Source organism: Astyanax mexicanus, chromosome 9 (genome assembly GCF_023375975.1).
Source record: "Astyanax mexicanus isolate ESR-SI-001 chromosome 9, AstMex3_surface, whole genome shotgun sequence".
Classification (NCBI taxonomy): domain Eukaryota; kingdom Metazoa; phylum Chordata; class Actinopteri; order Characiformes; family Acestrorhamphidae; genus Astyanax; species Astyanax mexicanus.
Window position 1 is genome coordinate 46,367,501 of NC_064416.1, and position 14,249 is coordinate 46,381,749.

The window sequence follows — 14,249 nt, forward strand, 5'->3', positions numbered from 1 at the left end:
CTCTCTCTCTCTCTCTCTCTCTCTCTCTTGCTCTCTCTCTCTCTCTGACTCTCTCTCTTTCGCAGCGCGGAGCTGAATTCAGCGCAAGGCTAAAAATAATATAAACTCAGTTTAGTTAAATAAATTAAGATGAGTGAGGACCTGTAAAGTTAATCAAATATTGTCAAATATAAAGTATAGGTTGAGGTTTTGAGGAGCTGTTTCAATTATTTGAAACTGAAACTAACTGAAACTGAATTACACTATTAGATAGCCTTTGATTGTGTTTTAAATGAGTTTTTATTTTATATTAATTATTTTTTATTCATTTTAAATATTTTTAGTATTTATAGAACCGACTCAATCTAAGCAGCACAGTGCATCAATCAGTAAGAGATTTGGGCCATTCCACCGAATGGGTGCCATTTGCTTGTTGTAACTCTTTCAAATTAAACTTTTTTAATTTTTATACCTCTGAATCTAATAACACATATATTTAACTATTTAAAACATGTACTGGTCAAACTCAGGCAGCTTTACTTATTTTTACAAGGTTTCTAATCCAAAGATGTTTACAAAACTCATGTGACATTTAAAAAGCATGTTTAAAAGTCCACTAATTCCTTTTATTTTTTCTCAAGAAAGTCTTTATTTTAAAGTAATGGTTGACTGCATGTTTAAGTAACTAATATTAATGACAAAAAAAATCACTCCTGTTACTTTTTATGTTTTGAGTAACAGGACTGAAAGCAACTGGAATGAGTTTTTAGCATAGAATTAGCAACACAAAACATGAAAAATAGCTAAATGGCGGCTATGCTTATAGCATAAGGACACTAAGCACATTATAGTAATTTTCCAAACATTTGTATTTAAAAATAAACAAAAAAGATCTAATTAATTAGTTTAGGGTAACAGTATTGAGTGTTGAGATTGACCTCCTCAATGCGCTCTTTGCACAACTACTTCCGCATTCTCATCAGTGCTGCTCCAGCGTTTCTTGTTTGGCTTTTCCAATACACTCGCTATGGCAGTATTTTCAGCTGGTGTTTACAAGAGCTTCTAAAAATTAACCTCAACGTCAAGGAGATCAGTAAAGCCTACCACTAGAAAGCTAGAGAAAGGCTTTAAACTATATGCCTATAAACTATATCATACCCTACGCATATACCTACACACTACGAAGATTTTTTTCTTATATTTTACGTTAGCCCACACAGCTCAGCATTAGCTAGTATAGCTAACTAGCTTGCTAGGTGCGTTACTGATAGTTAGTTAGTTTCTCCTGTTATCAAATGGAAGTCTAATAAAATGCTAGTAATAATAATAATGCTAACTATAATAATCATTATAAAAATAATTAGACAAATTCTTGCTATAATAATAAAAATGCTGGCTCTAATAATGCTAACTATAATAAAAATGATAGTAAAAATAATAATAGTTATAAAAAGAATTATACACATGCTAGCAATAATAATATTAATAATAATAAAAGTGCTAGCAACTATAATGACTATAATGCTATAATATAACTATAATGATCGTCATAAATATATAAAATGCTAGCCATAAGAATAATAAAAATGCTAGCTATAATAATGTTAATAAAAATAGTAAAAATAATATCTAGCTATAATAATAATAATAATAATAATAATAATAAAAATGCTTGCTATAATAATAGTAAAAAATAAGAATACAAATGCTAGCTATAATAATAATAATATCTAGCTATAATAATAATAAAAATGCTAGCTATAATATTAGTAAAAAATAAGAATACAAATGCTAGCTATAATAATAATAATAATATTAATAATAATAATATTTAGCTATAATAATAATAATAATAATAATAATAATAATAAAAAAAATGCTAGCTATAATAATAATAATAATATTAATAATAATATTTAGCTATAATAATAATAATAATAATAATAATAATAATAATAATAATAATAATAATAATAATAAAAATGCTAGCTATAATAATAATAATAATAAAAATGCTAGCTGGTGGCTCATTCAGGCAAGTACCTTTAGCTGATCTCCTCTCCCAAACACGTGGAGCCTTGGTGCTGTTACGTTAATTATTCCATTTAAAAAGCAGTGGCACTGCATGCTTTGCCAGTTGTCTCCAAGCTTCTGATGTTTTTGGTTTAATCAGGTAGTCTGGTATGAAATGTTTGCTACAGACCTTTCATACGGTGAAATGGTAAAGTGGTCCCGACTGATGTTCATTAGCCACTGTTTATTAGATCACTCTGAGCAGGGAAGCTATGAAAGCTTAAAGCTTCTATAAAACGTAGCGGACACCGTGCAAAATGGAACACAACAGTGCTGAAAACGGCTTGAAAACTTCACACTCATACTCATTTTGAGCTCTCGCTAGTAAAAAATGTACGTTTTGCCTATACAGGCGAATGTAAACAATACAACCGGAAACATCCGAGCCGCATTTTTTGAAAACATAAATGTACAAGGTCAATGTACAAGACACTATGCTTAATAATAAAATCTATTTAAAAGTTATTTTGTGTGCACATTTTTACGTGTAATTTCCTGGGGACAGATATGGCATCGATTGGCTGGAATGGCCCATATACAGTATTTACAGCATCTGTTACTGACTGATGTTCATTATAGGGAGCTTTTAGTCTATGCAGTCCCTAATTCATTCATTCACTCCTCAGCTATAACACAATTTTACAATTGAGAATAATTTCTTAACAAAACGTTATGAATGTGATTCATTTAGCTTGACAGCATCATTTGACTGGTTTGTTTTCTGGTTATTTCTGATGGTGCTGTAGGGGATGATCACCATCGTGCTGGAGTGCGTGGACAGGCTGAACGTGTACAACACTGCTGCACACTTCTCTGAGTTTGCTGGAGAGGAGGCTGCTGAGTCCTGGAAGGAAATAGTCAACTTGCTGTATGAACTGCTGGGTGAGCCTGATGCCATTCAGTGGATTTAAATATACAGTCTAGAAACAGTAAATGTCACACAAAAACCATGTACACTAAGGGCTCTATTTTGGTGATCTGTCGACAAGCCATCAACTGCACACTGTGCAGCTCGATTTTGGCAGTCAGTGTTTCTTTGCTATCATAACAACGAGAAAAGTACACCTTGCACGGCTCAAACAAAGAAAAGGGAGGTATTAATTCTCTCAATTAAATGGCGCAGAGCTTCAGAGGATGTCAGCTACTTTAAGTTGCACCCATTGCTGACACAGATGTGCAGATGTACACAAAAACTGCATGTCTCTTTGGAGCACATAAATATGAAAAAGTTGGCAGTAGGGGTGGGCAATATGGCCCTAAAATAATATCACGATATTTCATGGTATTTTCACAATAACGATTCGATATGACAAATCACTAAATAAAATTTAAAAAATCAAGTATACACTATGACAGCAATTAAATTATTGCATACAATATATGGCACACCCCTAACTGAGATTTAAAAAAATACAAGGATTTTATCAGATTGTAACAGAAGTTAATGATCCAGAATGTCATGATAATAATAATGCACTCCAAGTATCTCCATATATCCAGGATTAAAGTTAATTAACGATTCTGGACAGATATAATCTGTCTCTAGTAGATATATCATGGGAAATTATTCATTTTTGCTAAAAACAGCAAAAAACTACCCTGATGTGATAATTAGGGCATGATATTTCAGGGTATAAGATCAAATATTAGTATAAAATAAATAAAGTATATATTCAAAAATGTTGGCAATATTATACAATACGATATAGCACACCTCTAGTTGGCATTGTGCTTAAAGCCTGGTGTAATGTATTGAGTTGTGGAGCAGTGGAACTGTGTTCTCTGGAATGACTGTGCTCAAACCAAAATGTTAAAGTAAAGAAGGATTTTTACTTTTCTTGTATAGTTGCCAATTTGTAAACTATTAAAAACATTGGAAATCAATTAATTAATTGTTAAAATATCTTCAGAAATTCAGTAATGGAGGGGGAAATGCAGATGGCAGATGGTTGCTATGTAACTCAATTAAATATTTGCTCCTAAATAGTGCAGTCTGTTTATTCCTGCGCTAAAATGATCTCTCTTCAGCGTAATGTGAGAAATGTCATTTGATGCTATTTGTATGATTGCGTGTTGTTTGTGTAATGAACTGTGAGCGTTTTTTTAAGCTGGTTAAACATTGTTTGCTATCTCTCTCTCTTTTTCTCTCTGCAGCCTCTCTTATCAGAGGGAACCGTTCTAACTGTGCTCTGTTCTGTGATAATCTGGACTGGCTGGTCAGCAAGTTGGATCGTCTGGAGGCTTCCTCAGGTGCACACAATTCTTCTTCCTCTTCCAAGCCCAAAAAATCCGACCCGAGTCTGTGCACACTCTGTCCGAGCCCGACCCCATCCACCCCATAAACTGCCTTTATGAGCCAGAGCCTGATTTAAAACACACATTATTTAAGTAGAGCATTAATACTGAGCTTTAAAACTAGAATTTCAAACTTCAGGTGCCTGTACCTCCTGATTTCCCCTAAAGGTTTACATCAAGATAAAAAATAACTCGCTCGATTTCAGGTCTGGCATCAGGTTGGGCTCGGGCAGACAATCTAAACTCTGTGCAAAGTTCTGACACAGATTCTGACACAAAATCTCGTTTTTACCTCAATAAACACCTGGTTCAAATGAAAACTCTCCAGCAGGTGTTTACCGTATTTTACAGACTATAAGGTACACCATATCTTAAAAGGTGCACTATCAATAAATGTATATTTTTTGGTCTATTTTCCTTCATAAGGCGCACAGGATTACAATGCACCTAAGTAAACAAAACTGTAATTCTAAAAAAAAAAAACATGTTATTTTTAAGTCAAACGAGCGCTGGATGTTAATCTACACTGATTTCTCTCCTTAAAACTTTTTATTTGGGTAAGAAAAGCACCAAATGCTAATGCTGCACCCAGCCTTAGTGCTGGAGAGACTTCACTGAAAACTCATCCTCAAAAAAAAAAAAAAGGAAATCTAAGGTTACTGCAAATAAACAGATGCGCTTTACACAGATGCGCTCACACAAATTAACATTTTTAAGAGAGAAATATGTTATTTGATTAACAGGTGCACCATATTTTATTTGAAAGAAAAATATATTTTTAAGAATTACAGTTTTGTTTATTTATACGCTTCCCTCAGTTTCCCCATTAGAAGGGAAAAATGGCGACACCCTTACTCACTTCAATGTAGGCATCCTTACTAGTGTCCCTTAATGCGCCTTTAATCCAGTGCGCCTTATAGTCAGAAAAATATGTATACATAGATATTTTTGCTGAAAATCATCCAAATAAACATGTTTTTTACACTCTCTGTGTTCTTTAAGCCGTAATAAGATTTTTGAATTATTTTCAAATTATTGTCAATATGAAAGAGCATCACAATACAATAAAATATTGAAATATAGTCCAGCTCTATTAATAGTACTACTTTACATATTTTTTATTGATAACAATATACAGTACAGCATGTTCTCAGAGAAACAAAATATACTTATCGTCTCAGATTTCAAAAATAGCTATCTGTGATTCACTTTTACACCACTGTTATAAATACAAATTCCGCTTTCAGCTTCTCTTTAATAACCATTGCCTCCACTCTTTTCTCATCTCCTCTCCTCTCCTCTACTACAAGTGTAGCACACTTTTAACCTCCCTGCTACTCCTCTGTTCTTCCCCTTCTTCTTCCTCTTCAGGCATTCTGGAGGTGCTGTACTGCGTTTTGATTGAAAGTCCTGAAGTTCTGAACATCATCCAAGAAAACCACATCAAGTCCATCATCTCTCTTCTCGACAAGCACGGACGCAATCACAAGGTGGGCTAATCATGACGCGGATCAGTGATTGAATGGAGTCAAATTATATAACGCCTTTCTAAAAAAACCCAAGGACGCTTTACAATTTACACGTGTTACACACAACCATTTATACTCAGCACTGATCCACACACGGGTGAGAAGCGGCAGCCAATTGCACACAGCGTACTCTCAACCGGAAACGACCGTCCACCTGGAGGACCGCATCAGGCATTATAGCATTTACCCAGGACAAAGTGCCAAACCATATCTGGGCACACAGTCATACATACATTTACAAACACACAAACTTACATACATTCCACACACTTACACATATACACCAGATCAATTTAGGAGTATTCAGTTTTTCCAGTAACGGGTGTTTTAAAGTTCATCAGCAAGAAAAAGCAGAAATATGCACAGTTTATATACACATTTATAGCTTTTCCACCAACTTGGAACCGGCACAGTTCTGGTTAGCCAAGCTAATTTCGAACTGTTTGCCGCATTTCCACCAACAAAAGTAGGTTTCAGAAAAGGGAATGTTCTTTTGCAGCGAGAACCGAAGAATACTAGGTTCTTCATACTAGGTTTTCACAGTTCCTTTAAAACTAGTGGAAACACCAGGTACCATGGTTCTTATAAGCCCGAAAATAACTGATTAAAGAACCAGAGTTTTTCTGGTGTAAAAGAGCTGATTCAGTGTAAAAATGTCTGATCTTGTCATTTTGCTCCGGTAGGTTTTGGACGTGCTGCGCTCTCTGTGTGTGTGTAACGGTGTGGCTGTGAGGTCCAATCAAAATCTTATCACAGAAAATCTGCTTCCGGGTCGTGACCTTCTGCTGCAAACCAGCATTGTAAACTATGTAACGAGGTAAGACACTACTTTCCCCTAACCTTTTACTTACACAATATACTGTTGATTTTGTGTTATCAATAAAATCACTTGAACAACTGATCACCTGATTAAAGGGTTTGAATCTACCAATTATAATCTTTGTGTCTCATTCTCATTCTCAGTCTCATTCAATATTTTTGTAAAGTGTGTCTGTGTGTGTGTGTGTTAGGCTACTGTCACCAGCAACACAGTGCTAATGAGTGGCCAAAAACCAGTCAAAACTGGTTAAAACTATGCATTAATCAAATTCTGCTGGTTTTGCTGTTTGCTGATTGACACAAAAACTATTTGAGAGCTATTAGCGCCTCCCTGTGGAGAATCAGTGGTCTGCTCTGTCAGTGAGAGAATGCGAGTTTATGTTTATGTGAATTTATGGACATATTATAAACTATAGAACTAGACTGAATGTAATGTCAGTAAAATATTTTAGCACTTTACAATTGCTTTCACACTTTCACACGTGCACAGGAACTCAGAGCGTTTCCAGATATTACCCTTAAAATCTGGAGAAAAAACACTTGCTTAAACCTTTCTTAAGCCTCACTGAAGAAATGTTTCCACCAGTGCTTTACACTGTATGTGTAAATGGGCAGCCCCAGATAATATTCAACCCTGTTTCTTTGGACAATTTTAGGGGTCCTTTTGTGAAAATGGCATTGCAACGTAACATTTGAGAGTATTTTTGAGAGAGTCAGGCAAACTGGGGTCATGCGTGATAGATCCAGCAAAACAAAGGAGAAAGGAAAAGAGGAAGAGAAAAAACAGATCGGCAACTAGGTGATCAGTAACATGGGTAAGGCGAAAATCGGTAATACAAAACAAAAAACAGATTGAAAACAGGCAAATACTGTACAAAGAAAAGCTGTACGTAGAAAAGCTAGAAAACTAGTTTCAATTCTCAAGCAAGACAAACTGAGTAGTATTTATGCAGGGGAGAACAGGTAAAACAATCAGTAGCTCGGAGAGCAGGAACGCCATAGCGTCACATGATCAGTGGAGTGAGGGAAGTCCGGTGTAGGTGTATCCTGGGAAATGTAGTCTTTATTGACAAGTACAAAGTGTGGGCAGGCTGACAGCATTAGGACTAAAACATAAACTTAATAGCAAACTATTAGACTGCTAGACTGCTCTCGAGACTCAAGAATACCTTTATATCGTAACATTGATTTTTTTATTTTTATTATTGTTTTAAAAATAACTAAAATACTGAAATTATGACTAATACAGTATGGCACGCACCTACTGTTCACGTTAAAATTACAATAAAATCTATTCAGTTCAACTTATCGTATTTTTTGCACTATTAGGGTGCATCAGATTATAAGGTACACTATAAATAAACATCTATTATCATTTTATTATCTTTAAAAGCTAATAAAAAAAAACTATAATTAAAAAAATAAGACTTTCTTTTAAAGTCAAACAAGTGCTGGATGTTAATCTACACAGATTTATTCGGGCGAGTAAAGCTCCTTAGTTTATTTACAGTAAGCTTAGATCCTCAAATTTCTCCAGCCCTAAGGCTGGAGCATTAGCATTAGCGGCTAATGCTGTCCGACAGCGCTACACTCCGGAGCCCTGAGTGTTCTGGTAAGCCAGGGCAATACAAGCTAGCCCACATAGTTTGTTTTAACTTGGTAAAAACGCAGATTATTGTCCGATGTACTCACCTCTGAACGGCAAAAGAGCTAGCGCTGCGGTTAGCAGCTAATGTTAATGCTGGTCCAGCAGTGCTAGCCGGAGTAAGCAGCAGACTGCAGTCCAATTTACTCCCCTCTAAATGGCAAAAGAGCTAGCGCTGTGGTTAGCGGCCAATGCTAATGCTGCTCCAGCAGTGCTAGCCAGGGTTAGCAGCAGGCTACAGGCAGATTATACTCACCTCTGTAGAACTAGCTTTTAGCATGCATAGCGGCTAATGCTAATACTACTCCAGTATAACTGGAGTATAACTCCTGTATAATGCTGTACTTCAGTGGAGTGCCTTTACTGCTCCTTAATACCGGGCTGGTAGAATTCATACATAAGGCGCACTGACAATTTTGGGGAAAATTAAAGATTTTAAATGCACCTCCCTGACTTTCATGTGGATGTAAGAATCACCTGGTAGCAGAGTGTGACAGGGTGCTCAGGTACGTATGTGTGAGTGTGAAAAAACAATGGATATAAGAGAGATACAGAGAGATAAAGATTTTTTCTCCTATAAATATATCTCAAGGTGTGACAGTCTGTCTGCCACCACCTACTGCACCCACACTATCGTTTCAGTGGCAGATAAGGCCACAGCTTCAGTCAGAATCGTAAAGCTAACAGAAGCTAACTTACAGAAGCTAATGCAGAACTACACTGCAAAAAATACATTGGCAAAAACTAGATACAATTTATTTAAACGGAGACATAAATGCTTAAATTAAGCAACAAAATCTGCCAATGGAGTAAGCAAAATTTTCTTATAAAGTATTCTTAAAATAAGCAATGACAGCCTCAAAATGAGTGAGGTAAGACTCAAATCAAGCAAAAATATTTTATTTTCTATCTTAAATTTCTACACAAGTATCAGAATGACTTGACTGTTGACTTTTTGTGTTTATTTTGAGTTCAAATTACTTAAAATAAGGTGAAAATTCTAAGTAAGACTGAATAAGATAATTATTTGTAAAATATGTAAAACAATCTTACATTCACACAATGCTTAGTAAGACTAAAAATTCTTATCAGAGCAAGAAATAAGATTTATTGCTTTGAAACTAGATTATTTCACTTGCTAAGATTTTATTTTTTGCAGTGTACAGTGTGTTAACAGCTGGAGCAGCAATAACTAGACGGCTAGAGGGCTGAACATGTTGTTGAATCTTCTTGTTTTTACAGTGTGAGGCCCAATATCTTCCTGGGGACGTGTGAAGGCTCAACACAGTATAAGAAATGGTACTACGAGATGATCGTGGACTACGTAGAGCCGTTTGTGACACTCCAGGCATCACATCTGCGGGTTGGCTGGGCTCTGACTGAGGGCTACAGCCCGTACCCTGGAGGAGGAGAGGGCTGGGGAGGCAATGGGGTTGGAGATGACCTGTATTCATATGGATTTGATGGCCTTCATCTGTGGTCAGGTGAGTGGGAGGGGAGAGAACATGTGAATAGGATCATGACACCTTGGCCAGAACTACTACAGATTATATTACATGTGTATTTTAACAGCACTTTTACATACGCTAGCGGTGCAATGTTTTAGAACACCCCTATTGTTTAGCAGCGCAGTAGCAGTGCTGTATGATCCAGACAAGCTGCTTTTATTATTTTTTCTTCTTATTAATAACTTTATTACGGCATTTCATTCTTTTTTTCACTGCTGAAACTGAGATTAAGTCTGTTGAATGTTAAGATAAGCTAAAGGCTAAAGCTGTTGCCATGTGGGTCAGCCAGACGTCTTCCTGTCCCAGTTTTCTCCAGTTTGCAAGATTTTTTCTAATAGGAAAGCAATATTGTATATGACACAGTATTCACTGCTCTCTGGCTTCATCTGTAATTTCTTTAAAGAAATACAGTTACAGAGTACTCTGTGTTTCTGTGTCTTTTTCTAGTTATTATGATGAAAGTGTGAATGTGCTGTGTGTAAGTGTGTAAACGCTGCTGTAAAGAGTGCATAACAAAATCTGTTCCAGCACTACAGCTTTACTACAGACAGTATATATATATATATGTATATATACACTATACATATATATAAACTATATATGTGTATAGTAAATTGCTGTAAAAATAAATATATTGCTTTCACGTTTCATTCTAATAAATAATAATTTTGTGTCTTCAGGTCATGTGCCTCGTCAGGTAGCATCACCCAGTCAGCACATCCTGGCAGCAGATGACGTTGTGAGCTGCTGTTTGGATCTGAGCGTGCCCAGTATCTCTTTCCGCATTAATGGACATCCTGTTCAGGGCATGTTTGAGAACTTCAACTTGGACGGCCTCTTCTTCCCTGTTATAAGCTTCTCAGCTGGAGTCAAGTAAGAACCTGTATTTCCTGCTTTAGCTGTCTAGCTTACAATTAAACATCACTGTTTTCTAATATACTGCTTATAAACGTCTCCATGTTGGGGTCTTTCATGATACTTTGGAGACTAATACAACTGTGGAAAAAATGAAGAAACTATTTCAGTTTCTGAATCAGTTTCTCTGATTTTGCTATTTATAGGTTTATGTCTGAGTAAAATGAACATTGTTGTTTTATTCTATAAAATTTAGACAACATTTCTCCCAAATTTTAAATAAACTTTTAGAGCAATACAAATGCATCAGTCAAAATTTGGTGGAATAATTTTTAATCACAGTTTTTATGCATCTTTGCATCATGTTCTCCTCCAGCAGTCTTACACACTGCTTTTGGATAAATGTATGCCACTCCTAGTGCAAAAAATTCAAGAAGTTTAGTATTAAGTTTGATGGCTTGTGATCATCCATCTTCCTCTTGATTATATTTCAGAGGATTTCAGTTTGGAAAAATCAAAGAAACTCTTTATTTTTAAGTGGCCTCTTATCTTTTTGTCCAGAGCTTTAAGTCCAATCTAATCTGATTTACTGTGTGTTTTATCTACCAGAGCTCGCTTCCTCCTGGGTGGTCGTCATGGCGAGTTTAAGTTCCTCCCTCCTCCCGGCTATGCTCCGTGCTATGAGGCCCTCCTGCCCAAAGAGAGGATGCGCATTGAGCCTATTAAAGAGTACAAGCATGACTTTGACGGAGTCCGAAACTTTCTGGGCCCCGTTGAGTCCCTCACACACACCTCATTTACACCCTGTCCTGTAGACACTGCTCAGGTGAGATATAATGGTCCCTAAATGTAGTGTTTTTTCCATTATTTTAAAATGTTTAAAAAAGGGTTAAACAAAGCAGAAAATATTTGTTTTTTGTTTAGATGACAGTTTTGCACGTCTCTGCTGGATTTTCTCAGTCAGTTTTTTGAGGTAGAGTCACCTGGAATTCAGGCTTTCAGTTAACAGCTGTGCTGAACTTTTTAAAAACTTTAAATAACTTGAATTTCTTAATAAAGTGTTTGAGAGCATCAGTTGTAAAGTAGTGAAGAGGTAGAGTTACAGGTATACAGTGAATAGTGAATATTTGAGTAATGTTCTAATCCAGATTATGAGAAGCAACAAATACTCAACTAAATAAGTATTTAAATACTTTAAGAAATTAAAGTCAATCAAAAATGTCAAGAACCTTTACAATATTCTTAAAGGCTGTCCAATAACCATTAAAAACGTGTTGATGAAACTGGCTCTCATCAGGACCACCCCAGGAAAGGAAGAGCAAGAGTTTCCTCTGTTGTACAGGATAAATTAATCAGAGTTACCAGCCTCATAAACCACAGCAAGTTAACAACACCACAGATAAGAGCACCTAAATGCTTCAGAGTATTTTGGTTGGTTTAAGACTTTTAAGTTACTACATGATTGTGTATCACTTCAGAATTAATTTACAATGTAGGAAAAAAATAATAAGAAGACTTGTCCAGACTTTTCACTGGTCCTGTAAATCTCATCAAGATCAGTCAAAACACAAAACATTGTATCTCCATTTTTGCCGTTAAGATCTACCAGCTTATATTTAAGGCTAGTGTTTGCTCTGTTTGCTGTGTATATATTCCTGTCTGCTCTTTAACACTGATGGTCTTTCTGTGTTCTGTAGATCGTGTTGCCTCCTCATTTGGAGCGAATCAGGGAGAAGCTGGCTGAGAACATTCATGAGCTGTGGGCTGTCACGCGCATCGAGCAGGGCTGGATCTATGGAGTGGTAACGGACATAAGCATAACTTTTATTCCAGGGGTGTTCAAACAGTTTTTGTTGGGAGCCACAAGGAGAAATATATGTGCAGTCACGGGCCACAAACTCTGTAATAAAAGAAAAAATGAAATATACCAGTTATAATAATACATTTTCTTAATTACCAGTGATGGTGTTGAAATAAACGGTGTTACTTTTTTCAGTATAGAGTAATGTAACTAATTACTCTGACTGTAACTATAACACTGTTACCATTTTCAACACCATGTTACTATAGCCATTTTGTGCATACAGACAAAGGCGCAAGTGTGTGTGTGCGTTGTGTGTGTGAGTCACAAGGGAGGTGAGGATGAGAAAAAACGCCTAAGCAATGATTGTTGTCTTTGCTGTCCTGCACTCTATTCATCTGGCTTATGAAACACGCTCTGAGAAGGTGGGGGCTGGGGGGTGGAGTGGTGGGTTACAGGGCGAGTGACACAAAAGTAACGCAAAAGTTACTTTTACTGGTAACTAGTTACTTTTATAGTGGAGTAACTCAGTTAGTAACTCAGTTACTTTTTTGGAAAAGTAACTAGTAACTATAAATAATTACTTTTTCAAAGTAACGTGCCCAACACTGCTTAATTACTATCATTTACACATCATTTTACTTGAGTTACTATCTTTATATGTCTTTGACTGTGTTGCGTAAACTAAGATTTTTCAAATTATTGTTTTGTTTCATGATATATTTCATCTCTTAATATTATTATACTCCTTCATTACGGCAACTAATTCCTGACATATTAGACATTAAACACACTTCCCTCTGATCTTTTCTGCATTTGCTTTCAATTTTCCGTTTCTTTGGAGTTGCAATGTTTCCTAAAAGCTCAGGAACATTAATGTGGGCAGGGTTGCCAGATCCAACAAAAATATCCAGCCCAAAATCAGCCTAAATCCCCCTTTCAGAAGCTTAAACTAGCCCAAAATATGTGTTTGAAGCAAATGGCAAAACAACTATGAGTGTAAAACTTAGTGTTTTGTTTATTAGGGATGTATTATCAGTATTGCTATCTATCATTATTTATCTTAAAGTCATTAATAAAATTGTAACATTAGTGTTTTATTATAAAAGTTTTATATTCCAGTCAAGAACATTTAATAGCAACATAATTAGGGTAAAAAAAAGACGTTTTACTTATTAATTTCTGTTCTTTCTCTATTCTCTCCTCTTTTAACATTTTTTTTTTATCTTCTGGTTATTTTTGGTTACATTGTGACTTTTTTTGTTTGTTTTTTGGTGGCTGTGGTGATTTTTAAAAGTAGCCCAAAAACAAAACGCACCCAGCCACCCCTGAATTTTCACCTGCGACTGGATTTTCAAACAAAATCAATTTGGCGGAAAAACTATGAACCTGGCAACTCTGAATGTAGGCATAATGAAGGAAGGAAAGGGGACGAGAAGCGTTTTAGGTTGGGTTTACATCATAGCGACACCTAGCACTCAAACTTTGAATCTCACGTTATAAAAAACCTGCTTAATAGTGGGAGAATTTTTATTATATTTCTAAAATACCTCGCGGCTCACTCCAAAAAAAGAAACAGTTACACCAGTTCTGACTGGAGGAATGAGCCCAACATTTTGTGAGAAGCTTGTGAAAGGATATCCAAAATGTTTGACCCAAGTAATACATTTTAATAGCAGTAGTACCAAATACTAATGAAAGTAATAAAAACGCCATCATTTTTTTTTCTCTTTCTCATTATTCTG

At 35.8% G+C, this 14,249-nt stretch overlaps 1 protein-coding gene across 15 annotated transcripts in view; it reads left to right on the plus strand.

The window, feature by feature from the left end:
• LOC103022324 (ryanodine receptor 1) overlaps positions 1 to 14,249 on the plus strand; it is a 175,025-nt gene that overhangs the window by 53,779 nt on the left and 106,997 nt on the right. For all 15 annotated transcript variants that reach the window (XM_049483340.1, XM_049483345.1, XM_049483348.1 and 12 more), the window contains 8 exons: positions 2,799 to 2,934; positions 4,207 to 4,302; positions 5,719 to 5,837; positions 6,560 to 6,693; positions 9,583 to 9,824; positions 10,529 to 10,721; positions 11,313 to 11,529; positions 12,401 to 12,505. In XM_049483340.1, coding sequence (XP_049339297.1) covers positions 2,799 to 2,934; positions 4,207 to 4,302; positions 5,719 to 5,837; positions 6,560 to 6,693; positions 9,583 to 9,824; positions 10,529 to 10,721; positions 11,313 to 11,529; positions 12,401 to 12,505 — 1,242 coding nt within the window. The remainder of the gene's footprint in view (positions 1 to 2,798; positions 2,935 to 4,206; positions 4,303 to 5,718; positions 5,838 to 6,559; positions 6,694 to 9,582; positions 9,825 to 10,528; positions 10,722 to 11,312; positions 11,530 to 12,400; positions 12,506 to 14,249) is intronic.